The following is a 25092-nucleotide window of genomic DNA, read 5'->3' as shown; positions in this document are numbered from 1 at the left end:
TCTTACTATGATTGTTGTTGATTCTAGTCTTTTGAAAATTAGATAGAATCTTAGTTAGAGGTTGGATCTGGCACACCGTAGGCCATTGGCATATCTAGTCTACTTGTTTTTTCTTTGTGTGTTTTTATTTGACAACTAGATGACATGCAGCGTTTACATCTTTTAGGTCTGATGACAACTGTGATACTCAATTCGAAAGTAATAAAGACGACAACTATTAAAATCTCTAGATATTTGAACTGATGTCAACGTAACGAACACGACATATTAACACTTGAAACCAAAAGAGAGTTCAAATTGCATCGAAATTGGACTTTTTTCACTTTAGAGTCTTGACAAATGAAAAAAAAAAAATCATTACGAAATTGACGACCCAAAGGAAACGTAAAATTAAATTATGCCGACCAATCAACCATATACCAAAAATTTGATATGTGGCTTATGTCCCCACCTGCCCACCACCTATCTATCATATCACAAACTCTTCTTTTTTTTTCTTTGTTCTCCGAATTTTACCACCCAATCAAAAACACTTCTCTTCTTCCTCTTCTTCTTCACCATCTCTTCTCTCTCTCCTTTTTCCCAAAAATTTTCTACCTTTGTTTCTTTCTTCTCTCAGATTTCATAAAAAAAGATTAGTTTTTTTTTCATTGGAATCCGTGAGAGTAAAACAGAGGATAAGCGATTATGGGTTCAATCTCTTTATCCAATTCTCTGCCCATAACGCGAGTTCCGCTACTTACATCATCACTCAGCCATCTTCCGATTTCTTCTTCTACTTCTTTCTCTCTTCTTCCTCCTCTCTCTAATCGTCGTCGCTCCTCCTCTTTTTCACCTTCAATCGCCGTCTCTGCCTTCTTCTCAGCTCCTGCCAGCGTTAATAATAATAATAACTCTGTTCCGGTGAGTCCAAACCTGCTCCTTCCATATAAACCCTTTTTTTTTTTGGGTTACCCTTTCATAAAAAAATTGAAACTTTGAGATTTGTTTGGCTCAGGCACGAAACGGAGGCTATACTGTTGGAGATTTCATGACACCCAGACAGAATTTGCATGTTGTCAAGCCTTCAACGTCGGTCGATGATGGTAAATTATCCACAACAGTCTTGTAATCTCTCTGCCAATCATGTCTCTTTAACTTTGTTCTCTCGTTTGGTTATCTTATAACAGCATTGGAACTTCTGGTTGAGAAGAAAGTCACGGGATTGCCTGTAATTAATGATGATTGGACTCTGGTAATAAAAAAAACTTATCTCTTTTCTCATTGTCTTCCTCTCTGTTTAGAGTCTTGAAACAACAGCTCGTGATTGATTGAGTAAACAGCTAGCGTCTTCGGTTTACTTACTGATTTAGTGGATCTAGAGGCTTATAACAATATTATGATTTATCTATCTGAGATTCTTATTTACTCCTCTGCTGTAATTTCTCATGTAGGTTGGTGTTGTTTCTGATTACGATTTGCTTGCATTGGACTCCATCTCTGGTAAGTTTTTTAATCTTCTGTTGGTGTGAGTGATGATCACCATATACGGTTTCAGTTTCATTATATCATACACGGAATACTCTTTATAAATCAGTTTACGGAGTTGAGCCGTAATCTATGATCTATTTGTAGGATTTCACTTTTGGCACATCTGATGGATCTTGACACATAGTTTTCATGTTTAGTTTTATTGTTCCAGAACGTTTTTATGGTTTTGTATGATACAACTTAACCTCTTGTCTTTTGTATTAGGCCGCAGTCAAAGTGATGCAAACTTGTTCCCTGATGTCGACAGTACCTGGAAAGTATGTTTCTCTCCTTATCTGTTTATGGTTTTGCTTTGTTTGAGGACTAGTGTTTCTCTCATTTGCATCAAACTCCTGGGAGTGAAGTTTTACTTATGATATTTCGAATTCTTTTTTCGCCAGACGTTCAATGAACTCCAGAAACTGATAAGTAAGACATATGGAAAAGTTGTTGGAGATTTGATGACACCTTCTCCTCTCGTTGTTCGTGATTCTACCAATCTAGAAGATGCAGCCAGGTAAATGGTAGAAGCTTAGAAGGAATGAGTTTTAATCCGATTTAACTAGTGGCATTATGAGCAACGTTTCTTACAAGATCTTTTGGTCTCCAGGTTGCTTCTGGAAACAAAGTTCCGAAGATTACCAGTTGTGGATGCAGATGGAAAACTGGTGAGAATCTCATTAGTCATAGTCTTTTCTTCTTCTTTCTGCAGTTTGATTTGGTTTTGGTCTGATCTTTCAGTTTCTAAACGCATTGTTTTCGTTTTTGTTTCCGCCCAACAAGATTGGGATCCTTACAAGGGGAAACGTTGTAAGGGCTGCGCTGCAAATCAAAAGGGAAGCCGAGAACTCTACATAGCTAGGAAGCAGCAGTGATGGAGTAGATCCCTTGAATCTTCCATAGTTGATAGCAAAATCTATTTATTCCATTGATATAAGTATATATATATATCCCACCCATTCTCTGTCAATTTTTGGCTTTCAGAAGCAAATTTTTTACTTTAGGAGTAACATTTCTCAGACTCACAACTGAAGACAAATGGTATTTGATACATATATGTATGTTATTGTAGCACAAGTAGACCAAGCAGAGTCTAACTACTCTTCAATCTCTCACTGATGAGCTCTTCAATGCAGCTATTCAAATCTGTCTTTGCTGATTATGAGCTAAACTCTTCTATGAAACTGTTTAGATCGTTGAAAGAAGACCCTCCTTCTTCCACGGCAGCTTTAGCCATCTTCGCCAGCTTCTTTGCCCGTCCCCGCCTCTCCTCTGCCTCTTCCCCAGCCAACACCTCCCTCACCGCTTTATCCACTTTCTCTCTGCTAATAAAATCTCCAGTACTCCTAACATGCTTTTTTGCTCCCACGCTCACTCCTGTTCTGAGCACTTGCGTTACCAATTTCTCGTTGTAGAATTGCTCTGCTCCAACTGGCCATGTCACCATCGGTAGCCCTGCAGCCACTCCTTCAAGAAGCGAGTTCCAGCCGCAATGAGTCACAAACCCACCGGTTGCTTGGTGGTCAAGTATCAGCACCTGTGGAGCCCAACCTCTTATTATCATACCTTTACCTTTCACCCTCTCTTCGAACCCTTCTGGTAACCATTCTTCTTCGTCACCTATTCATACCAAGTTTTGTGTTCAGACTCAAAAATAGACAAACCCAAATGAAATTTGTTTAAAAAGTTCATTTCAATACCTGTGCTTTTCCTAACAACCCAGATGAAATTTGTTCCACAAGCTTCTAATCCTGCAGCGATCTCTATCAGCTGCTCGTTCTTGAAGCAAGCCACACTCCCAAAGGAAATGTAAATGACTGAATCTGGTTCCTTGGAGTCGAGCCATTTCAGGCATTCTACCTCGTCAATGCTCGCTTTCTTTCCTCTCTCAGCCTTCTCCTCAAATCCTCTGCTGTAAAGAGAGAGTGGACCAATATGCCAAGATCTCTTTTGTACAAAACTTTTGTAAAAATGGGCGTACTCCGGTTCAAGCTCGTAAAAACTATTCACAACAACTCCTGAGCTCTTCACTTCCGATGCCCTAACCTCAGCCATAAACTTCCCCATCTCGCTTTCTCCATGACGGTCTCCGATCTGGTCTTTAGTGATCACTATGTTCCCGGGGAGATCAGGGATCACAAAAGGCTCACAACTCGAAGCTACTGTGTTTTGTGGGTTATGCACTCTGATGCAATAATCAGAGCATAAAGAGAAGTAGCCTGTGCCGTGGAACACAAGTCTTGGCACATTGAACTTCTCAGCAGCTTTTGTAGCCCAGGGGAAGAACATGTCGGCGATAAGACAATCCGGCCTCGTTGTCTGGAGGAGCTTCTCAAGCTGGTCTTTGAGAAACCTTGTCGACATAAAGAATTTTAAGGTCATATCTTGTCTATCAACATTGTTGTCTGAGGTGAAGAAATCAGCGTTTTCGCATCCTTCTGGTAACCCGAGCTGCACGCAAGGGAAGTCGAAGATCTGGATGTCGATTTCGAGACCCGGATTCAGGTTCTTGAAAGCGTCGATTGGTTTTTGGAGGATCTTGGCGTTGAGAGGTGTGGTAAGGATTGTGGATTTGGCTCCTCTGCTAGAGAAAAGCTTAGCCATGTCTACAGTTGGTATCATATGGCCATGAGCCATGAAAGGGAAGAACATAACATGGAGCTTATGAGGAGGATGATCACTACCCATGTTTGACTTTGGTCGAAAAGAAAATGAGATGTTCTCAGAAACTAAAGAAAACTAATTATGTGAAATGAGCTAGAGATCTTGAAGTGATGTTTTGGTGTCGTGTTGAATGGTTTTAGCAGACTGTACATATCGTCTATATATAGCTTGTATCATGGGTGGGATTTTTTGGATATCTTATATAATGGGTTGTGACGTGTTTACATACGTCACTATTTAGGATCGGTTTTCTAGGTCCTTTGTAATTTGTACAAATCACTTTTAAGAAGTAATTATTTTGAACTTTGTTTTTTCTAATGGAGAAAAAGTGAAACTAATTGACTAAGATAAATGATAATCACTCACTATAGATTATTGTGGTTTGATAATCTATAATAAGTATCTGTACAACGTATAGATCACGGGAGTTTGGATAATGATGGGTAAAAAACATATTTGAGGATAGTGACGTCTTTACATACGTGTATAGTTTTGGTTTCTTTGGTACTTAAAAGACGTGCCAGAGTTGTAATCTATGTGATCACTTTTCAAAAGGTCTTTCGGAATCCAAAACCTTGTAACTTGTATATCTAGGTTTCGGGATCTACTTCTCTTCTTAATGTTTTGGTTTTTTACTTGATGTTTTTCTCTACGTGTAATGTTAGTTAATTATTTATATTATTATTTTGCTTAATGTATTGGGTTACTTTACTTACTTGTCTTGGTCAATTTGGGTCTTTGCAAATTGCAATAGAGAAAAGTGAGGTACATGAAGAACGTATATTGCAATTCGCCTCTTAGACTTTTGAGACTTAAGATGTACTGCATGTTTTTGTCCCTTTTTATCAATGTGAGTCATGTGCCTGATCGAGATAATGAAACAAAGAAAAAAACTTTAAGACTTCTAGAGTCCAATATAAAACGAACTGCAGTATCCAATGAAAAAAAACAAATTATTTGTTACAGATAGTTTGATGCTAATCAAATAAAATGCCTGTAATTAAAGTTTCTCTGAAATTATTAGAATTTTAAAAAGAAAAGTTAGAAATGATATTGGTGTGTGCCAAATCTAAGTGGAATTCTTGTAGTTCTCTTGTTCTTTGTTTTAACAGAACGAACAAAACTAGAAAACGGAACTATTGTTGGATTTTGTGTCCTCTCATGCCTCAAGAACCTAACTTCACATTCCTTTTACCAATAGTACCAACTATAAAGGTCATTCTTTAATTGGAAACTTGAATGAACAAATACAATACTAATTCATACTAATTTTTATGTAACTCAAACCAACAGAATTGCAAAAACATTGTTCCTTAACTTTCAATACATTCAGCTTTACTTAATTACTTTGATTCCTTCTCTTTTTGCAATTTAAAAAACTGAAGCTCTTCCATCAACCTATTCAACTCAATACATTTTGTTTCACCGCTCCAGTCTCCGTACCGTTGTTTCAGTAATGCTACCCATTCGTCGTTCGCTCTCACTTCCAAATTTCCACCGGGCATGGAATTATTTGGGCTTTTACACCCTCTGCTCCACCATATATGTATGCGTTGCACATGTTTGGGAGAAAGGAAGAACCAACATGGTCTCAATACTAGTTGACCTAACTAAAGCTTCTAAGAATAAGCTAGTAATCTTGAAGTTCGAGAGCTTTGATATTTGGTTGAAAAGTGGAATATTGTATGTTTAGAATCTATTCGTTTAGTTCCAAAAATTAAGGGAATAAATGGATGTGATGACTAGTCAATTTCAAAGCTGAGAAAATATCACATTTGCCACATTAACAACTATGGTCTAATACTGGTGGTCTAGCTATTCTGAAGCTCGATAGCTGGTAAAATGGAGTAAAATGATGGTCTACCACCGGCGGTCTAGCTATTACGAAGCTCACCAGCTGGTAAAATCGAGTAATAGCGTTCCAACACCGATGGTCCAGCTCTCCCGTTGCTCGGACGCTAGAATCCTTCCCATTACTATATATAGTAATTCACATATATTCTGTCAATTTTTGGCTTTCTGAAGCTAAATTTTTTTATTTTAGGAGTAACATTTCTCAGACTCAGAACTGAAGACAAATGGTATTTGATACATATATTTTATTGTAGACCAAGCAGAATCGAACTACTCTTCAATCTCTCACTGAGCTCTTCAATGAAACTGTACAAATCTGTCTTTACTGATTATGAGCTAAACTCTTTTATGAAACTGTTAAGATCGTTGAAAGAAGACCCTCCTTCTTCCACGGCAGCTTTAGCCATCTTCGCCAGCTTCTTTGCTCGTCCCCGCCTCTCCTCTGCCTCTTCCCCAGCCAACACCTCCCTCACCGCTCTCTCCACTTTCTCTCTGCTAATGAAATCTCCAGTACTCCTAAAATGCATTTTCGCTCCCACGCTTACTCCTGTTCTGAGCACTTGCGTTACCAATTTCTCGTTGTAGAATTGCTCCGCTCCAACCGGCCATGTCACCATCGGTAGCCCTGCAGCCACTCCTTCAAGAAGCGAGTTCCAGCCGCAATGAGTCACAAACCCACCTGTTGCTTGGTGGTCAAGTATCAGCACCTGTGGAGCCCATCCTCTTATTATCATTCCTTTACCTTTCACCCTCTCTTCGAACCCTTCTAGTAACCATTCTTCTTCGTCACCTATTCATACCAAGTTTTGTTTCAGACGCTAAACAGATAAACCCAAGCTGCAATTGTTTCAAAAGTTCATTTCAATACCTGTGCTTTTCCTAACAACCCAGATGAAACTTGTTCCACAAGCTTCTAATCCTGCAGCGATCTCTATCAGCTGCTCGTTCTTGAAGGAAGCCACGCTCCCAAAGGAAATGTAAATGACTGAACCTGGTTTCTTGGAGTCAAGCCATTTCAGGCATTCTACCTCATCAATGCTCGCTTTATTTCCTCTTCCAGCCTTTTCCTCAAATCCTCTGCTGTAAACAGAGAGCGGACCAATATGCCAAGATCTCTTTTGTACAAAACTTTTGTAAAAGTCGGCGTAATCCGGTTCAAGCTCATAAAAACTATTCACGACAACTCCTGAGCTCTTCACTTCCGATTCCCTAACCTCTGTCATAAACTTCCCCATCTCGCTTTCTCCATCACAATCTGCAATCTGGTCTTTACTTATCACTATGTTCCCAGGGAGATCAGGGATCACAAATGGCTCACAACTCGAAGCTACTGTGTTTTGTGGGTTATGCACTCTCATGCAATATATAGAGCATAAAGAGAAGTAGCCAACGCCGTGGAACACAAGTCTTGGCACATTGAACTTCTCAGCAGCTTCAGTAGCCCAGGGGAAGAACATGTCGGCGATAAGACAATCCGGTCTCGTTGTCTGGAGGAGCTTCTCAAGCTGGTCTTTGAAAAACCTTGTCGACGAAAAGAACTTTAAGGTCATATGATCTTGTCTATCAGCATTGTTGTCTCCGGTGAAGAAATCAATGTTTTCGCATCCTTCTGGTAACCCGAGCTGCACGCAAGGGAAGTCGAAGATCATGATGTCGATTTCGAGACCCGGATTCAGATTCTTGAAAGCGTCGATTGGTTTTTGGAGGAACTTGGCGTTGAGAGGTGTGGTAAGGATTGTGGATTTGGCTCCTCTGCTGGAGAAAAGCTTAGCCATGTCTACAGTTGGTATCATATGGCCATCAGCCATGAAAGGGAAGAATATAACATGGAGCTTACGAGGAGGATGATCACTACCCATGTTTGACTTTGGTCGAAAAGAAAATGAGAAGTTCTCAGAAACTAAAAGAAAGCTAATATTAGCTGAAATGAGCTAGAGATATTGAAGTGATGTTTTGGTGTCGTGTTGAATGGTTTTAGCAGTTTATCCATATAGCACTGGATCATGGGTGGGACTATTTTGGGTATATATAATGTGTTCTGACGTGTTTACATACGTCACTATTTAGGATCAGTTTTCTAGGTCCTTTGGAACCAAAATCTCTGTAACTTGTAAATCACTTTTGAGAAGTATTTTGAACTTTTTTTTTTTGTATGGACAAAAAGTGAAACTAATACTAAGATAATGATAATCACTCCCTATAGATTATTGTGGTTTGATAATCTTATATAATTAAATAAGGTTCACTTTTTGAGACATGTGTCATTTTCTCCTTAATATTTTAATTGAATTTATATGACATACATTATCTTATTTATTTTTATACTTAAGACAAAATATAATTTGATATTATACATTATAAGATGTTCAATTTATTCTTTAATGTGAGTAGCATATTGTCCAAAATAACGATTTTCTCTTTATTTTTTTATTTTTAATAGAAATAGTTAACATGATATGATTATTACATTATTGTAACTTTCAACCTTCTCACATATTCTATCACATATCTTGTAACTTTCATATTAATTTGATTTGGTTGAAATTTCTATCATTTATTTATAGCTATATTAACTAAAAAGATAATACTTAAAACAACTAATAAATATATTTTTGGTGAACCTTCTCACATATTTTAGTAAATTTCATATTCTATCACATATTTTATAACTCTCAAATTTAATAATCATATTAAAATAAAAACCGAAATAATCACATATTGTAATTCTCACTAGGGGTGGGCATTTTAACCGAACCAAACCGAACCGAACCGACCCAACCGAACTGAAACCGACCCAAACCAAATCCAATCCTACACTCAAACCATTTGGTTAAGTTTCTTGTCAACCCAAACGGTCCGGTTCGGTTCGGTTTAAACCCAAACCGAACCGATAACCCAATGTGCTTTTTATTAATTAAATAATTAATAATATACATAATTATGGTATAATATGTATTCATAAATTTATTTTTTATGAATTCATTTATGTTAAATTAGATTTAATTATTTCTAAAACTTTGACCCTAGATTTTAAAGAGTAAAATTGTAAAGACTTATAAAGGTTTTTACAAAAAATTATACTGTTTTATCTTCTTACATTGTGTAGTTTGTTTCATTTTTATTTTTTCTAATTACTTAACATTTAATATTTATATAGTTATCATTTTAGGTAAAATTTGCATGGATTCTTTGAATTATTCAACTTACAAAGGACAATGAATTTTGTTTTGTTACATTAATTGATTTTTAAACCGAATAAAATCAAACTGAATTAAAGCGAAACCGAACCAAACCAAACCGAATATAAACCGACCCAAACCCAAACCAAACCAAACTAATAATGGTTGAGTATGGTTAGAATTTTATGAAAATCGAATTAACCAAACCGAACCGAACCCAAACCGAACCCGAACTTAAACCGAAATGCCCACCATAATTCTCACATATTTATTCTTTGAAATATAACCATAACTATCTCCGATGATGTTTGACCAGTATAAAACGAACTGCAGAATCCAATGAAAAAAAAACAAATTACTATTGGGGTTGGTAATGCAAAACTTATTTGTTACAGATAGTTTGATGCTAATCAAAATAAAATGCATGTAAATAAAATTTATCTTTGTTTTAATTTTAAAAAGAAAAGTTAGAAATTGATGTTGGAGTCCTTGCGGTTCTATTGTTCTTTGTCATAACAGAACGAACAGAACTAGAAAACGGAACTATTGTTGGGTTTGTGTCCTGCCTCAAGAACCTAACTTCACATTCGTTTACCAATGGTACCAACTTCGTAAACTTCAATGAACAACTACAATTTTAGTTTGTACTAAATTTTATGTAACTCAAACCAACAGAATTACAAAAACATTGTTCCTTAACTTTCAATACATTCAGCTTTTGATTTTATTTTTCCTTACCTTTTTGCAATTTAACCAACTTAAGCTCTTCCATCAACCTATTCAACTCAATATCTGAAGATCCTCCTTCTTTCACCGCATTTTTAGCCATTTTCCCCAACTCTTTCGCCCGTTTTCTCCTCTCTTCTCCAACCATCACTTCTTTTACCGCTCTCTCCACTTTCTCTCTGCTAATGAAGTCTCCAACGACTTGCATCAACTTCTTCACTCCTACACTCACTCCTGTTTTCAACACTTGTGTCACCAATTTCTCGTTGTAGAACTGCTCGGCTCCTACTGGCCATGTCGCCATTGGCAATCCCGCTGCTACGCCTTCTAGAAGTGAGTTCCATCCGCAATGAGTCACAAATCCACCAAGTGCTTGGTGGTCTAGTATCAGCACTTGTGGTGCCCACCCGCGGATGATCAATCCTTTTCCTTTCGTCTTCTCTTCGAATCCCTCTGGTAACCACTCTTCCTTCTCACCTATTCACATATTAATGCAAAAGAGTATGGAATAACAAATAACAGAGGATTAAGCTGCAAACAATACCAAGAGAGAAGAGATGTATATGGTACCTTGGCTCCCATTTTTGTTAACCACCCAAACAAAATCATGTCCTGACATTTCCAACCCAGCTGCAATCTCTATCAGCTGCTCGTTATTGAAGCTTGACATGGTTCCAAAGGACAAGTAAACGACTGAATCACATTTCTTGGAATCAAGCCATTTCAAACATTCATGCTCATCAATGCTTGCCTTTTTGCCTCTTCCTGCTTTCTCCTCGAACTTTCTATTGCCTAAAGAAAGAGGACCGATAAGCCACGCTCTTTTGGCCACAAAGCTCTTTAAGAAATCGGAGTAAGCCGGTTCAAGCTCGTAGAAGCTGTTCACCAACACACCAAAGCTTTCTCTCTCTGATTCTCTTATTTCTTTCATAAACTTCCCCATTACTGACTCTTCCTCTTTCTCTATGACCTGTTCCTCTGTAATCACAATATCTCCTGGAAGTTCAGGAATCACAAAGAGCTCAGAGCTCGACGCTACATTCTCGTAAGGCTTGTGAAGCCTTATACAATGAGAAGCACATATAGAGAAACAGCCTGTTCCGTGGAACACAAGTCTCGGCACTCCAAACTTCTCAGCGACTTTAGTGGCCCAAGGGAAGAACATGTTTCCAACTAGACAGTCTGGTTTTGTTGTCTCGAGGACCTTCTCTAGTGGCTCTTCGAAATATTTCATTGCAAGTAAAAACTTTTGACTCAAGTCACCTTTGGCTAGGTCAGGGCTGGAGAAGATGAAATCGCTGTTCTCGCATCCTTCAGGCAAACCGAGCTCTGTGCAAGGAAAATTAAGGATCTCGATTGAAATATCTTCGAGTCCCGGGTTCTCTTGGTTGAATGACTTGATGGGTTTCTCGAAGAAGAGCTTGGAGTTGAGAGATGTAGTGAGTATAGTGGATTTAGCTCCTTTGGTGGCGAAGAGCTTGGCCATGTCCAGAGTTGGTATCATGTGGCCATGAGCCATGAAAGGGAAGAGCAAGAAATGGAGCTTAGAGACTTCGCTTGAAGTTCCCATGTTTTGCTGATGACAAATCAAGATCTGGAGGTTATGTAGAGCCAATTATACAAATTTCTATAAAGAAGATAAGTCGTTTGAGAATCAAATGTATACAAGAAGCTTAAAAGATAAAAAGTAAGAGTATGAAGTTTGGCAGCCACTAGCCAGCGCTGCGTTTATATGGAAAACACAATATTTAAAAACTATAAATAAACTTTCCATACAAATCTAACATACATAATCTAATCCCTGTTATATTATATTATTATAAGATCGTGTTATATAGTCCAAAACTGCATCGTTTCTGCCAACAATATATGAATAGTGTTGCAAACTGTGTTTTGATTTACAATCACAAAAGGACAAATTCCGATAGATCAATGTTTCTAAAGAAGTTGTAGAGATCAGATTTGTTTTGTCTTCCATTATTCTTGTCTAACGTTGAAAATGACATATGTCTAATCACAACAAAACGTATGAATGATATCCTCACCATTCTCATGAAAAGGAGTTAAATCTTCACGTCATGGCATTCGTCATTCTTCTTTTGTTAGTTCTATCTTCAAAACAAATAATTGGTGATTTATTTGCAAGATCACAATTTATAGTCATCCCGTCAAGTTGGGCTTCCCCTTATTGGGCCTAAACCGAAACCCTTCGATTTTACAACAATAAACCGTAATTGGATTCGAAGCGGTGAGATGGTTATCTCATCGGTTTGCCTCAAATCAATTCTTGAAATTTCATCCTTGTAAATCAATCATTAGAGTTTTTGTAGTTGTACATGCATATAGGAAATTAGTATCACTTGCTTGTAGCTGCAAAAAATAATATTTTTAATTTATTAAATATGAACAAAAGTTAATAATTTATGACATTGAGTAATTTAATTTACCTCATAGGTTGGATTTATTAAAAAGATTTTCATCAATCCTTCCAATTTTTAACTTCTCCTATTGATCCAGCATAAGAGATGTTTGATATCATCAAAGCTGTTGAATTTGCCAATAATGGTTAGCATATGACAAATAACACGTTATACTTATAATCAATATATACATGTATATAAATATTAATAATATTATCTAACAAACAAACATTAGCAACAAACAAAAAAACATATTTCAATTTTCATAACAATTCCATCCCTAAATAATGGTCTTATACATCAATCATTATTAAGCTATAAAAAAGGATCTTCTCATAATAATGAATCTCCGTGATTAATTTATTATTAATCATTATCAATTTTGCTCATCAATAAGTAAACTAAAGGTTGGCTGCGTTTAAAGTTGTGTAAATATTGATTATTTTAATATGTTTAAATGTGTAAATTGATTAGTGATAGGTGTTTATTGATGTAATAATGTTGGAAAATATACAAATCCAACAAACGAAATCTTGAAAAAGTAAGATCAATAGTATGTGAGGTTGATTATCTTAAGTGGCTACATCAATTTGTTGTTCTCTCACGTGGAGAGACATAGGTTTGTATGAAAGATACAATCTCACATTTGAAATTAATTATACTGCAATTTTATATCATAATGTATATGTTTTATATTTAAAGGTGTTATGCACTGTTTGCATTAGTATACTTGAACATGTTCCGCACAAGTTTGACTACGAGTTGACTATGATTTTCTAACGTAAATCTTTCTATATATGATTTACCTAGAACACAGCTATCAAGAAAAGAGTTAATAATTTTTTTGATTAAATAGCTTATTCGGTAGACAAACTTTTATAAGTCATTTTTAATATATATTCAGGTTTACTTTATTAACGAGTAAGCTAAAGTGGTTCAAGTATCTAAATGCACAATCGAAGTTCTATATGAAAAAGGTGCTTTAGTTGAGTACCACGGTGGTAGACATAAACATGGTTTACTTCGCATTGATGAGTTCTCTTGCAAGGTATGTCCTGATCTTAAATTTTGATTTTGTTCGGTTTTGATGTTGGATTCTTTGTGAGAGATGTGATGTCTTCGGTTTGGTTGTTTTTTTGTATAGGTATCAAAGGTTTCTGATGTGCTATCTATTGGACAGCAAATCATATTAAAATGCATCATAAAAATGTTCCATGACATCAATGAGTTTTCTTTGAAAGAACTGGAAATCAGAGTTTGAACACTGTTTAGAAGTTATTTGAGCAATATTTATGTGTTTTGCACTTAAAAAGTTGCAAACTTAGTCTATTTCATTTGTACCATATTTCAATCACGCAGTTTACACAAAACTTTTATGTGTTATGTTTGTAGTTGGAAACAATTATGATGTGCGCAGTTGCGCACAACATCTCTCTCTTTTGCAGTTTTATTATTTTTTAAGTTTCACTTTTTCAACATGGTCTCGTTAATTTTATTAACCATCATCGTATTTAGTATAGATTATCATCATCAAAAATAATTTGGGCTTGGGCTTCCCATTACTGGGGTTCCGGTTTTGTAACGATAAACCGTTAATTGGATTCTGAACGGAGAGATGGTTTTCTCATCGGTTTGACTGTGTGTGTGTTGTTTTCCTCTCTTCAAACAGAACTTTAAATTGAAACCGAATTTGTCGAGCAGTTTTATTGAATCAATCGTCAAAGTAGTGATCTTTTCATTAAAAATTTGATTTGTCTTTGTCCAGTGCTTTTTGCTTTCGTTAATCTTTCTTTGGTTGTTTCGTTAGTTTGTCCTCATGCCCGACGACGATAAAGAGTTGCAGCAGGAACCCAAGGAAGAAGACTGCTATGTTTGGGACAGCGATACGCAGCTCTATATCCATCACAGGCTACGTCTCTTTCCAAATTCACTCCTTTTCTCTCGACTCTAAGGATTTTATTTTATTTGCCTAATTTCCTTAGCTCGCTGTTTAGGTCTAATGATGTCCTTGTGTTAAAAAGCTTGGATCTTTCATAATTTTACAATATAAAAATAATGCAGTGTATCTGCTATTAGGAGTGTTATGAAAAAAGGCTGATACTTTATTGAGATTGATGCTTGATCGATTTTAACTAACAGCTCTCCTTGCACATGCCGTATGTTTTTGATAACTGTATTGGTTTTTAGGATGCTAACTTCATGTTTTGTGAATTGCAGTAGTGGGTTTTATCATGATCCAAATGCTGGTTGGTATTATTGTAGCAAGGATGGTCGTTACTACAAGCATGAGAATGGCGAATATGTTCCCTTGGAATATGAAGAGTCTGGTGCGAACCCTTCTGGTCCTGGAGATATTGTCACTTGTGATCTATCCGAAGATGACTCAAGCAGAAACTATGATCTTTCTCAGGTTGAGAATGTAGAAAATGAGTGTAAAGTTTCACTGAGAAATCCTGGAGAAACTCCTTCAGGTGAGATTACATGTAGGATTCTGATGATATATTCAATAGCATCTATAAATAGATTAATAGATAACTGATGGACACTTTATTTGCTCGTAAGAGCCAACAGGGTACTCAAATGACCAGGAACTTGAACATCCTCAACGACCTTCCTCATGGTAGGTTATATATCTTTTATTGTCATTGAAACTTATATATCTTTCTTCATCATATGGCTTATGAAACTTGCTTTCTTTCCTTTGGATCAGGGTGGAAGATACACTTATCGAAATTTATCTGGCTGGTTATAAACAACAGCCCAGTTATTCCAGCAATAAGATGCCTTCAGGGGAAAATACTCAGGATCATCATATGTTGTCAGCTAATGGTCTTTGCCTGGGATAGTGCTTATTAGCCTTTTATATTGCAAACTTTGGAATGAATTTGCTCTTCAAGTTTGAAAATTTTAGGAGAGAAGCTACAATTGTGTTTGTTCTCCAGGAGACGATGAGGCTGAGGAACTTGAAGAGGGAGAATGGATTCCTGAAGAGGATTTTGATCCACAGGAAGACAACTTCAATGAAGGTTTTTATCTCCTTATGTCCTTGTCATTTGCTTTCATTCTGCTCTTGGTTATGGACTTATGGTTATTGATATATAAAGCTAAATATATCCTTATTCCTCGTGGTGTATGGTATTGTTCTCTCGTAGGCTGATCCCAATGTTGAATGATTAACTAGCCCGTAATGTTGTGAGAGAATTTTCAATTTTTTCTTTAGCTCAAATTCATAGCTTTGATGCTCAAAGTTTCATTTCTAGATGCTCCTTCAAGCGAGGAAGAAAGATGGCTAGCTCAATATGGTCAAGTGATTGAATTCCCTGAGAAGACTCTGCCTGAGATCCCGTCTGTTGATTTGTGGGATTGGAAACTTGTTTCGGAAACCAAAGAAGCTTTAGCTGACAGTGAACAGGTGGCTAGGTTAGTAGGGAGGCTGGTCAGACGGTCTGCCAACCTTCATCCATCTGTGGCTTCTGGTGGCACACTTCTCAAAACTGCTCCAATTTGTGAAGCAAGACTTCACCTAGTGCGAGTTAGGACAGGTTTACCTCTTTCCTTCTGCCTTGTTCCTGTGAAGTTTGAACAAATATTGTTTTGCTGGATCGGTTTTTGTTAACCTTGTCTGATTTGTTATATGGGGAACCCTAGAAAACGAATTTGATTTTCATATCATTTGTTCCAGGTCAGGTCTATAAACTTCGAAATCCTAGTGCTAAATACCTTGCATCCTTGTCAGTATATGACTCCTCCAACCCAACAAAAGATTGGGGATTCCCTGATATTTCAACTGCATGGAAAAATCCTGATTCAAAACGCAAAGGTAAGAAGGTAAAACCAAAACTTGACTGCAAACTTACAGTGAAGCATCGTGAAGTCTACATGACTGAAGAGGTACTCCATGTCCACTTTCATGGCTAAATCCTTGTATATTATGTTTCAGAATGTGTGTGAAGGGTGTTAACATCCTGCTTTTTGAACCTCTGCCAATATCTAGCAGGAGATAAAACGCAAAGCTAAGAAGGTGAAACCAAAAACTGACTGCAACCTTACAGTGAAGCCTCGTGAAGTCGACATGTTTAAAGAGGTACTGCAAAATCCACCTACATGGCTGAGTTCTTGTATTTTACGTTTCAGAATGTTTGTGAAGGATGGTAACATCCTGCTTCTTGAGAAATTCTGCCAAATATCTAGCAGGAGACAGAAAGCAAAGCTAAGAAGGTGAAACAAAAAACTGACTGCAAACTCACAGTGAAGCCACGAGATGAAGTGAATATGATTGAAGAGGTACTCCAAATCCACCTTCATGACTGGATTCTTGTATAGTATGTTTCAGAATGTTTGCGCAAGATGTAAACATCCTGTGTCTTGAAGTTCTGCCCGATCTCTAGCAGAGACATTTTTCTAAAGCTCTCTGTATGGGGGCTTCCAGTGAGAACCTTGGTAAGCTACTATTGTGAGATTTTCATTCTTGTTCGTTGTTGTTTTATCAGGAGAGAAGCTGTACATACAGAGATAGAGCAGCTGAGAGAAGAAATTTGCATGGTGGATATGGTGTTGGGCCAGGTCAAAAAGGAACAATGGTAGACGATAACACGGACGAGCATTCAGCTTCTGAAGAGGATGCTGCAGCAGAAGCATTGGAGTTATCATTTGGATCTGGAAGTTATGCAAGGAGAATAATGGGAAACATGGGTTGGAAGGAGGTAACATGTGAATCTATTACTTCTGAGTTTTGATGTTATTTGGTGTCAGCCAGTCAGCGTAAATATGGTAATTGGGGATATGGTAATGCAGGGTGAGACGCTGGGGAAGAATTCAAAAGGTTTGGTTGAACCGGTACAAGCAGTGGGCAACACTGGGAACGTAGGGCTAGGTTTTCCTCAAAGGAGAAGGAAATAATCTGAAGAACCAGATTAGCAGATTTTCTCTTTATTTTAAGATTATGTGAAGCTGTGTAACTATAGTACTTGGATTGGCTTTTGTAACAAGAGCTTCTATGAGAATGAGGTTGCATATAGTATTAGATAAGGTGGTTTTCTACGGATTTCATGGTTACTATGTATGTTGGTTTCTTTTCCTATAATCGTAGAGATGTCCATTTTCTCTTCTGGGTTGAACCAGTCAATTTAATAATATAAGCGGGATAGGCAGTTTCTTTGAAATCAGTGACTTTTGAATAAAAGCTATGTCAACAAAGTGCTATTTCCATTTTTGCAGAGGTGTATTTGGGTGACTTGTTCCATTTCAGGAAAATTGCTTAATCATGTATATAATATTTGAGTTTCTTCTAGATTACACATAAAAATGGTTATAATCTTCTCTTAAACTTGAAAACTTTATTCATCATCTTTATTAATTGGTCTCTACAAAGAAAGACTCGACTTAATCATGCCACTTAAAACTTCAAAAGATGCAAATGCATTTTAAGTTATGGCTTGGGATGTTCAATTTGAGGGAGACCATTGGACGCATTCTAGTAAATCACATGTGGAAGACTTTTGTTTTTGTCTTCCATCCTTAACAGTCTCAGCCGTCGTATATCATCCGCATAGTTATTGTATTTGACTCATCAAGTGGTGGTGTGCGTAGAATATCTATCTATCTAGTCGTGAATCTTTGAGAAACTGTGGATAGATAAGAGTTATCCATTGTGTGGTTGTGTGGAGAACCCGTGTGCCGCCGCCGTGTTATAAAAGGAATTAAATAGAGTTATCTACTCTCTAAACCGTCGTTAAACCCTATCTTTTGACATTTTTATCAAACATTGAAGTTTTGATTGAATTCATATTGAGAAGTTTTGTAGCAACTTTATCATTCGTCAAATATTATTAACTAATGGAAGAAAACGAGTAATAGAATAATTAAGAGAAAATAATATTTTAAAAAACGCGTAAATATAAAAGCCGTGGCGAGAAAAAGAGTTTAATTATGTAAAATCTAAAATGTCAAAATTACGGTCAGCGGCTTACGATACGCGTCTTGTTCAATGAAAGCAACTTCTGCGTTTCTTCATCAAACAAAAAAAGTTGTTATTTAAAAACGCCCGATTCTCTCTTAGATTCAGCTTCTTCATTCATTACTTTTTTTTTTTTCTCAATCTCTTTGTTTTCTTACAAACCCTAATCTCTCTTAATCAAATCCAATTCTTCAATCAAAAAACTCATGTCGACGATGGCGGGTATACAAGGCCAGGTTCTCGAGGTCACTGGTTCGTATATTCTTTTTCCTTCTTTCTCTCGTCCCTAATTTGTGACACCTATGAATATTCCTTTTTTTCTTTAATTTGATCACATAAAAGGTGCTAACTTTATTTTAATTTATGGGATTCTTTTGATTTTTTTGTTTCAGTTGTTGGGTGCCAGAAATTGAAAGATACAGAATGGTTTTCAAGGCAAGATCCATACGTCGTCCTTGAGTATAGCAGCTCAAGGCACCGTACCAGAACCTGCACAGGTCATTATTAGCTCTTTATATGATTTGTTTTCAGATCCATCAAAATTGCGGTTTTTGTTGAACAAAGTTAAGATCTTTCTATTCTTAAGACGGTTTGAAGCTTGGTTTACTAATCTATAAATGAATTTTGATTGAATGGGTTTGTTGTTTTCAGATGGTGGAAAGAACGCTGTTTTCCAAGAGAAGTTTATGTTCACTTTGCTTGAAGGGCTTAGGGATCTTAAGGTTGCTGTCTGGAATAGCAATACCCTCTCCACTGATGACTTCATTGGCAATGCAACGTAATGTCACTTTTCCACCCATATGTGTGTGTTTGTGTTTCTTTAATGCTTAGATGAAACTACTGAATTTGGATTTGGAATTGAGTCTTTTGCTGTCTGTTTGTTTTGATTAGGATTCAATTGCAGAAGGTTCTTTCTCAGGGATACGATGACTGCACCTGGACTCTGCAGACTAAAACTGGGAGGTATGAACCATTAGCTTTTACTTGTCTTTTGCTTCCTTTTGCATTGAGTATCATGTTTGGTAATCGGTAGTTGCATATTGCACATTGGTCTAGCTGATTTTGGTGGTGGACTTGCTCATTATCAATGAAACTTTTTATGTGGTTTGTATTATATAGTGATTGAAAATGTAGATATCACCAGTTTGTGTCCCCACTCTGCTTTCTACTAGTGAAGTTTTAGTTCTTGCCAATTTACTTACATTGCTGACCTGACCTGGTTTTGTTCACTGATCAGGGTCGTTATGTGAGTTCCTAGTCATTTTTGGTGTTAGTTAATAGAATTGCAAACTGCTTGAATTCAAAGAACTTGCTTTCATTTTGAATCTGTGAATTACTTGTTCTTTTCATTAGTAATATTATGTGGATAATTATTACGATGAGAAGCTTTGAATGTTCTGTTTCTACGTCGAGCACACACACAATTGCTGTAGCATTGAGATGGGGTTTCTCTGGAACTTATGAAAAACAGCTAGACATTTTGAGATGTATGGAGCTGCTTTTGTCTGTTGTTAGGTTACCTATGAAGTTTCGTGTAAACATTGTGGCATCAAATTAGGATTTCTTAAAACTGGTCCCTGAGGTATACCATATTTGTTTCTGAGTAGAAGAAAGTTATAGATGCATGCGCACAATCAACTAGTTTTCCAGTCCATAGCTATGTGTTTTGTTTTCTTAAATCCCTGAAAAGTCGGTTACAATATGCAACAAAATCTGTAGCTTGACTTGAACTCAGCCATAGCTCTTGGATTATTAAACCTTCTGAAAATGCATCTCAACCTTTCTGTCTTTCAGATTCGCTGGAGAAGTAAGACTCATACTGCATTATGCAGGAGCAAAGGTAAAGTCTGAGACTCAGTTAACGACATTGTTTTACATGTTCTATTATTATAAACAAAAGTCTAAACATACAATCCATTCTTGGTACGCAGAAACATAATTACGGGTCTGCGCCATCAGCTCCATATGCGCCTCAAGTGCCTCAATACTCAGCACCTCCTTCTGCATCTCCGTATTCATCAGCACCATACACTGGACCATCTCTATACCCACAAGTACAACAATACCCTCATCCACCATCAGGATACCCACCAGCTGCAGCTTATCCTCCTCAGCCATCTGCTTATCCTCCTCCTCCGTCAACCTCGGCTTACCCTCCGGTTCCTTCAGCTTACCCTCCTCCTCCACCATCCTCTACTTACCCTCCTTCTCCATACCCTCCTCAACAATCATATTACCCACAAGGTACATCTAAATGTTTCCTTTCTTTTTCGGTTTATGTGCTTCAACTGACAGCGCTTACTTTTCTCTTAACTATTTCTCAATGGTGGTTGATCTTTGTTTCCAGGTCCATACCCAGGACAATACCCACCTCCTCCTCCGTACTAAAAGCTCCGGCGTTTAGAATAAAGTTGTTTATGAATGTATAGAGATAATAGTGACGGTGTTTTCTAGAATTTGGTGACAAATTTATTTCCTTTTTTAAAAATCTTCCTTGTGCAACTTCTAGCGTGATTTGTTAATTTTTGTGATGGTCAGTTAAAGAAGAAGTTTGAATCTTTTTCATATTAGTCAGATCGCATATTTCTCTTGTAATTCTATTGAGTTATTGCTCTAAACCCCTTTGTTAATAAATGAATCATCATTCCTCAAGAGGTTCGGCAATTCTGAAACTTGTAATCAGACAATTAGAAAAAGTTAATTTGGTCAATGTGTCCTTATAGTTTATTTTAAACATTAAACAAAAAAATATCATTGTTGACAATCGCCACAAAAAGGAGTAGAATTTTAGTTAAATTAGCCGACAGATTTACTGCACTTTGGTTTCTCGATCTCTACTCCAATGAGTAATAAGTGGGTAAAGCGGGAAACAGCAAAAGATACTATTACACATTTTATTCAATAAAATAAAGAAACTACTAAAAAGAAAAAAAAATAAAGAAATTCCCCATTTAATATCAAATAAAAATAATATATTTGGGGCAAGTAAAAGACAAACGTAAAAACCAACTCGCCTTGTCTCATAAATCAATCACTCTTCATTTCACACTCCTTCCCACTTCCATCCAGCTTTTCTCCTCACTCTCTCTCTCTCTCTAGTCTCTCTTTTGTAGCTCTCTCCCCTGCTGCTACCCTATAGCTAAAACCACTGCACGTTTCCAAAGAGAGGCAGATGAGTCTCTCTCTGAGAGATTTTCTCTCTATCATCATCTTATCTTCTTCTTCTGTGTAATGATGATCCTCTCAGCCAACAACAATTCATTATCAACAATATAGAATAGAAGATCTTTTATCTTTCTTCTCATTCTTGAGTTTTCATTCCCCACAATGGCGATTCCCAAGGAGGAAGAAGCTCGAGAAGAGCAGAGCAATTCATTTCTTCTTGATGCTCTCTACTGCGAAGAAGAAGAGCAATGGGAAGAAGACGAAGAAGGAGAACAAGTTGAAGAGAACAACTCTTCCTTTTCTCCATTCGTTCTTCTTCAACAAGATTTGTACTGGGAAGACGAAGATCTGGTCACTCTCTTCACCAAAGAAGAAGAACAAGCTGAACTCGGCAGCTGTCTCGATGATGTTTATCTCTCCACGGATCGAAAAGAAGCTGTGGGTTGGATTCTGAGAGTCAACGCTCATTATGGCTTCTCTACTCTAGCTGCTGTGTTAGCCATAACTTATCTCGATAAGTTCATCTGTAGCTACAGCTTACAGAGAGACAAACCGTGGATGCTTCAGCTCGTTTCTGTCGCTTGCCTCTCTCTTGCTGCTAAAGTCGAAGAAACCCAAGTCCCTCTTCTTCTAGACTTCCAAGTAATTATAAATCATGATACTTTGAGTTCAGTTTTACCTTAAAGTTTCTTCTTTTATCTCCTCTGTTCTCATCTCTCTGTTTTGTTTGTTTAGGTGGAGGAGACAAAGTATGTGTTTGAGGCCAAAACCATACAGAGAATGGAGCTACTGATCCTCTCTACTCTCGAGTGGAAGATGCATCTCATTACTCCAATTTCGTTTGTAGACCACATTATCAGGAGATTGGGACTTAAGAACAATGCTCACTGGGATTTTCTCAACAGATGCAACCGTCTCCTACTCTCTGTAATCTCCGGTTCGTAAACGACAACCGTATTTAAAAAACTCCATATCTTTGTACCATATACTAAATCTGAATAATCTTACATTCTTGTCTTATCTTCCTCCATTGTCGCTGTCAGATTCAAAATTTGTCGGGTACCTCCCATCAGTAGTTGCTGCAGCTACCATGTTGCGAATTATAGAGCAAGTTGAGCCCTTTGACCCTCTTTCATACCAAACTAATCTCCTTGGTGCTCTTCACTTAACTAAGGTTTAGCTTCTCTTAATCTTCCTACAACTAATAAAACTCTGTTTTTTAACTCAAGACATTTTTCTTAAAAAAACAACTCTGTGGTGTATTAACAGGAAAAGGTGAAAACTTGCTACGATTTAATCCTCCAACTACCAATGGACCGCATTGGTTTACAGATCCAAAACCAATCTTCCCGGAAACGCAAGAGTCACGAATCATTATCATCATCGTTGAACAGTCCAAGCTGTGTCATCGATTCAAATCCTTTCAATAGCGATGAAAGCTCCAACGATTCGTGGTCAGCGAGTTCGTACAATCCAACATCGTCGCAGCAGCAACAACCTTCGTTAAAGAAGATGAGAGGAGCTCAAGAGAATGATACGAAGAAGACGATTTTGCATCTGCCTTGTGCAATCGTAGCCACTCCATGATCGACGAAAGCTCGATTTCGTTTTTTTTTTCCGGTTTATATATATATTACTGTCTTTATTTTAAATTTTGAGAACAAATCTTTGTATCTTTCCCCGTTTGCATATACAAAATGTCGCGAATGCCCTTAGTTTCCATGGCTTGATAGAGTTAATGGTGGAGGGTATTCATGACATTTGACTGCATGGGATGTGATGAAGAGACAATTAGAGAAATAATAATAGTCGTTGCGTAAATTTTGGGCCGTAATCTCCGGTGTTATTACTATTTTATTAATGTTAATAAATTATGACTGAGTAAGAGCATCAATACTGGCAGTTACTCTCAAGATACTAATAGATTAAAAAATTAAAAAGTAATAAAAAAAGAGGAAAGAGAGTTAGAACCGATACTAGCTAGAGCAATTTGAGAACCTAGCTGAGTAACTCATATAACACTTGGCATTATATTATTGGTTAAATTCTTATTTTATAATATATTTATTTGTTCAATAAATCATTTTCTACAAAAACATTAAAATAATATTTATAAAGTACTCACATGAGTACTCACTGGTAATGATGGTCTAAGTACGTTCTAAAAATCTAGTTTGCTGAAAAAGATTTAAGAGCAAACATGTAAAAGATTTTTGAGTTATATACGTAATTAATAAAAACAGCCATATATGATCTGAATCTGATAAACGAGTGGTGTATATATAATACTACAAAAATAAGATGACAAATCAAATATTTTAAACATGGAATGAGACAGTTACTAGTGTTTATGATCGAAAGTGAAGGATTTAGCGTTTTAGGCTTTTTGACTTGGTGAGAGGAGCCAATTATTGCTTTTTTCGGTCATTCTTTAAATAATAATTTTTTAAAAAATTAAAAACGGAAAGAAACAAAAGATTGAAAACGTAACACTGATAATATTGCTTTACATTTTTTCACGAAAGTCTTACTAAACCTGCTCCTAGGCGCGTATTATTGTATCAACTAAACCCAAATTATACTATACTATAACCCAACACAGTTAAAATAACTTAGATGAACATGTTAAGTTCTCGAAAACAGACATGATTAATAGGATCTTAAGTTAGTAAATAAACTTATAAACGTTTAAAAATAAACAGAGCAAACTTAATAGGATCGTTGACCAGTAGATAAAATTAATTACGACATAGAGACAAGAAGGAGGAAGTGTGTAGTACACGCGCCGTACATAGGTGAGTGGGTTGGACAAGAAACTAAAGTAGTAAAACCTGCTTCCACTCTCTGAGCACCTGGGATTAAGCCACGTGGTCAGTATCTTTCAACTCATCGTCACTAACATCAAATCATTATCTTTACTGTTCTTCTTATAGATTCAGTCTCTTTGCAAAGTAAAAAATTACTTATTTGTAGAAGCCAATATGACGATTAATTCTACTTTTAGATATAACAACAAATTGAATTTTACTCTTTTTTATATTAAACAAATATGAAACTGTAGTTTTGCTACGTTACCCACATTGTTTATAAAAATCAGTTTTTTTTTTTTTGTTATCACGGAAAAGGTTATATGATAATGCGTTTTGTATCACGAGAAAATATATTTATGTTATATTTGTTTAAATAAACAAGTGCCTTCAAGCTTTAAGGTGGTGAATCTTCGTTCCTTCTTCTTTTTCACTTTTTCTTTTCCAATTTCTTTTATTTTCTCTTTGGACTTTTATTTTTTAATTTTCTTTCTTTTGTTTCTAGCAATAGAAAGAAAAAAAAAACAAAAGAGAGCGAGAATTTAAATCTCAACTTTTTTCACGTGTGACACGAATTTTCTCCTTTTGGGGGTTTATCGTTCTTTTCTTTTTGACATTTAAATTTCTTTTAATTTCTTTGTTTAGAAAAAGTTGAATATAGCTGATGTCGTTTATTAACGCTCAGCCTCACGTCATACATATCATCAACTCTTCCCCTTTACGTAATCTTACAATACTACGTATACTACGTCTATCAAATTAAGCACACATATTAACATGTTCGCGAAGATAACTCTTTGTTCTTCATATAT

General features: G+C 36.6%; 7 protein-coding genes across 23 annotated transcripts; 4 read left to right on the top strand and 3 right to left on the bottom strand.

Annotated features, from left to right (window-relative positions):
• Window positions 1-402: 402 nt before the first annotated feature.
• LOC104729823 (CBS domain-containing protein CBSX2, chloroplastic) lies at window positions 403-2586 on the top strand. Its single transcript, XM_010448836.2, has 8 exons — window positions 403-903; window positions 998-1085; window positions 1170-1234; window positions 1434-1482; window positions 1735-1787; window positions 1911-2026; window positions 2120-2177; window positions 2293-2586. Exons 1-8 carry the CDS (start codon window positions 688-690, stop codon window positions 2365-2367), a joined length of 720 nt encoding a protein of 239 aa, XP_010447138.1. The 5' UTR covers window positions 403-687; the 3' UTR covers window positions 2368-2586.
• Window positions 2413-4348, bottom strand: LOC104729825 (UDP-glycosyltransferase 73B3). Its single transcript, XM_087479179.1, has 2 exons — window positions 3210-4348; window positions 2413-3129 (listed from the first exon to the last, which is right to left on the bottom strand). The coding sequence occupies exons 1-2, from the start codon at window positions 4195-4197 to the stop codon at window positions 2669-2671; spliced, it is 1449 nt and encodes a 482-aa protein (XP_087335305.1). The 5' UTR covers window positions 4198-4348; the 3' UTR covers window positions 2413-2668.
• A 1824-nt stretch (window positions 4349-6172) lies between these two features.
• LOC147930128 (UDP-glycosyltransferase 73B3-like) lies at window positions 6173-8027 on the bottom strand. The gene is made up of 2 exons (XM_087479178.1): window positions 6896-8027; window positions 6173-6817 (listed from the first exon to the last, which is right to left on the bottom strand). The coding sequence occupies exons 1-2, from the start codon at window positions 7884-7886 to the stop codon at window positions 6357-6359; spliced, it is 1452 nt and encodes a 483-aa protein (XP_087335304.1). The 5' UTR covers window positions 7887-8027; the 3' UTR covers window positions 6173-6356.
• A 1769-nt stretch (window positions 8028-9796) lies between these two features.
• LOC104729822 (UDP-glycosyltransferase 73B1) lies at window positions 9797-11917 on the bottom strand. The gene is made up of 2 exons (XM_087479177.1): window positions 10503-11917; window positions 9797-10409 (listed from the first exon to the last, which is right to left on the bottom strand). The coding sequence occupies exons 1-2, from the start codon at window positions 11500-11502 to the stop codon at window positions 9931-9933; spliced, it is 1479 nt and encodes a 492-aa protein (XP_087335303.1). The 5' UTR covers window positions 11503-11917; the 3' UTR covers window positions 9797-9930.
• Window positions 11918-13959: 2042 nt separating this feature from the next.
• Window positions 13960-17459, top strand: LOC104729820 (uncharacterized). 17 transcript variants are annotated; one of them, XM_087479175.1, is made up of 13 exons: window positions 13971-14075; window positions 14160-14260; window positions 14570-14679; window positions 14763-14823; window positions 14924-14972; window positions 15063-15181; window positions 15295-15378; window positions 15613-15894; window positions 16035-16243; window positions 16350-16436; window positions 16547-16636; window positions 16843-17055; window positions 17147-17459. In XM_087479175.1, exons 2-13 carry the CDS (start codon window positions 14221-14223, stop codon window positions 17249-17251), a joined length of 1449 nt encoding a protein of 482 aa, XP_087335301.1. In that variant the 5' UTR covers window positions 13971-14075; window positions 14160-14220; the 3' UTR covers window positions 17252-17459. The 17 variants fall into 17 exon arrangements, 14 of the variants coding, with proteins under 14 accessions (XP_087335294.1, XP_087335301.1, XP_087335299.1 ...); XM_087479173.1 differs by having other exon boundaries at window positions 14763-14835; window positions 16544-16636; XM_087479169.1 differs by having other exon boundaries at window positions 14160-14265; window positions 14763-14835; window positions 16544-16636.
• A 656-nt stretch (window positions 17460-18115) lies between these two features.
• On the top strand, window positions 18116-20960 carry LOC104729818 (16 kDa phloem protein 2). The gene is made up of 7 exons (XM_010448826.3): window positions 18116-18560; window positions 18701-18805; window positions 18960-19086; window positions 19200-19271; window positions 20103-20148; window positions 20240-20552; window positions 20656-20960. Exons 1-7 carry the CDS (start codon window positions 18515-18517, stop codon window positions 20694-20696), a joined length of 750 nt encoding a protein of 249 aa, XP_010447128.1. The 5' UTR covers window positions 18116-18514; the 3' UTR covers window positions 20697-20960.
• Window positions 20961-21229: 269 nt separating this feature from the next.
• Window positions 21230-23294, top strand: LOC104729817 (cyclin-D3-1). The gene is made up of 4 exons (XM_010448824.3): window positions 21230-22115; window positions 22209-22410; window positions 22517-22647; window positions 22743-23294. Exons 1-4 carry the CDS (start codon window positions 21636-21638, stop codon window positions 23058-23060), a joined length of 1131 nt encoding a protein of 376 aa, XP_010447126.1. The 5' UTR covers window positions 21230-21635; the 3' UTR covers window positions 23061-23294.
• Window positions 23295-25092: the final 1798 nt, after the last annotated feature.

Source organism: Camelina sativa, chromosome 12, assembly GCF_030686135.1.
Source record: "Camelina sativa cultivar CO46 ecotype springtype chromosome 12, ASM3068613v1".
Classification (NCBI taxonomy): Eukaryota; Viridiplantae; Streptophyta; class Magnoliopsida; order Brassicales; family Brassicaceae; genus Camelina; species Camelina sativa.
Note: the sequence above shows the minus strand (reverse complement) of the source record. Positions and strands in the feature narration are given on the sequence as shown.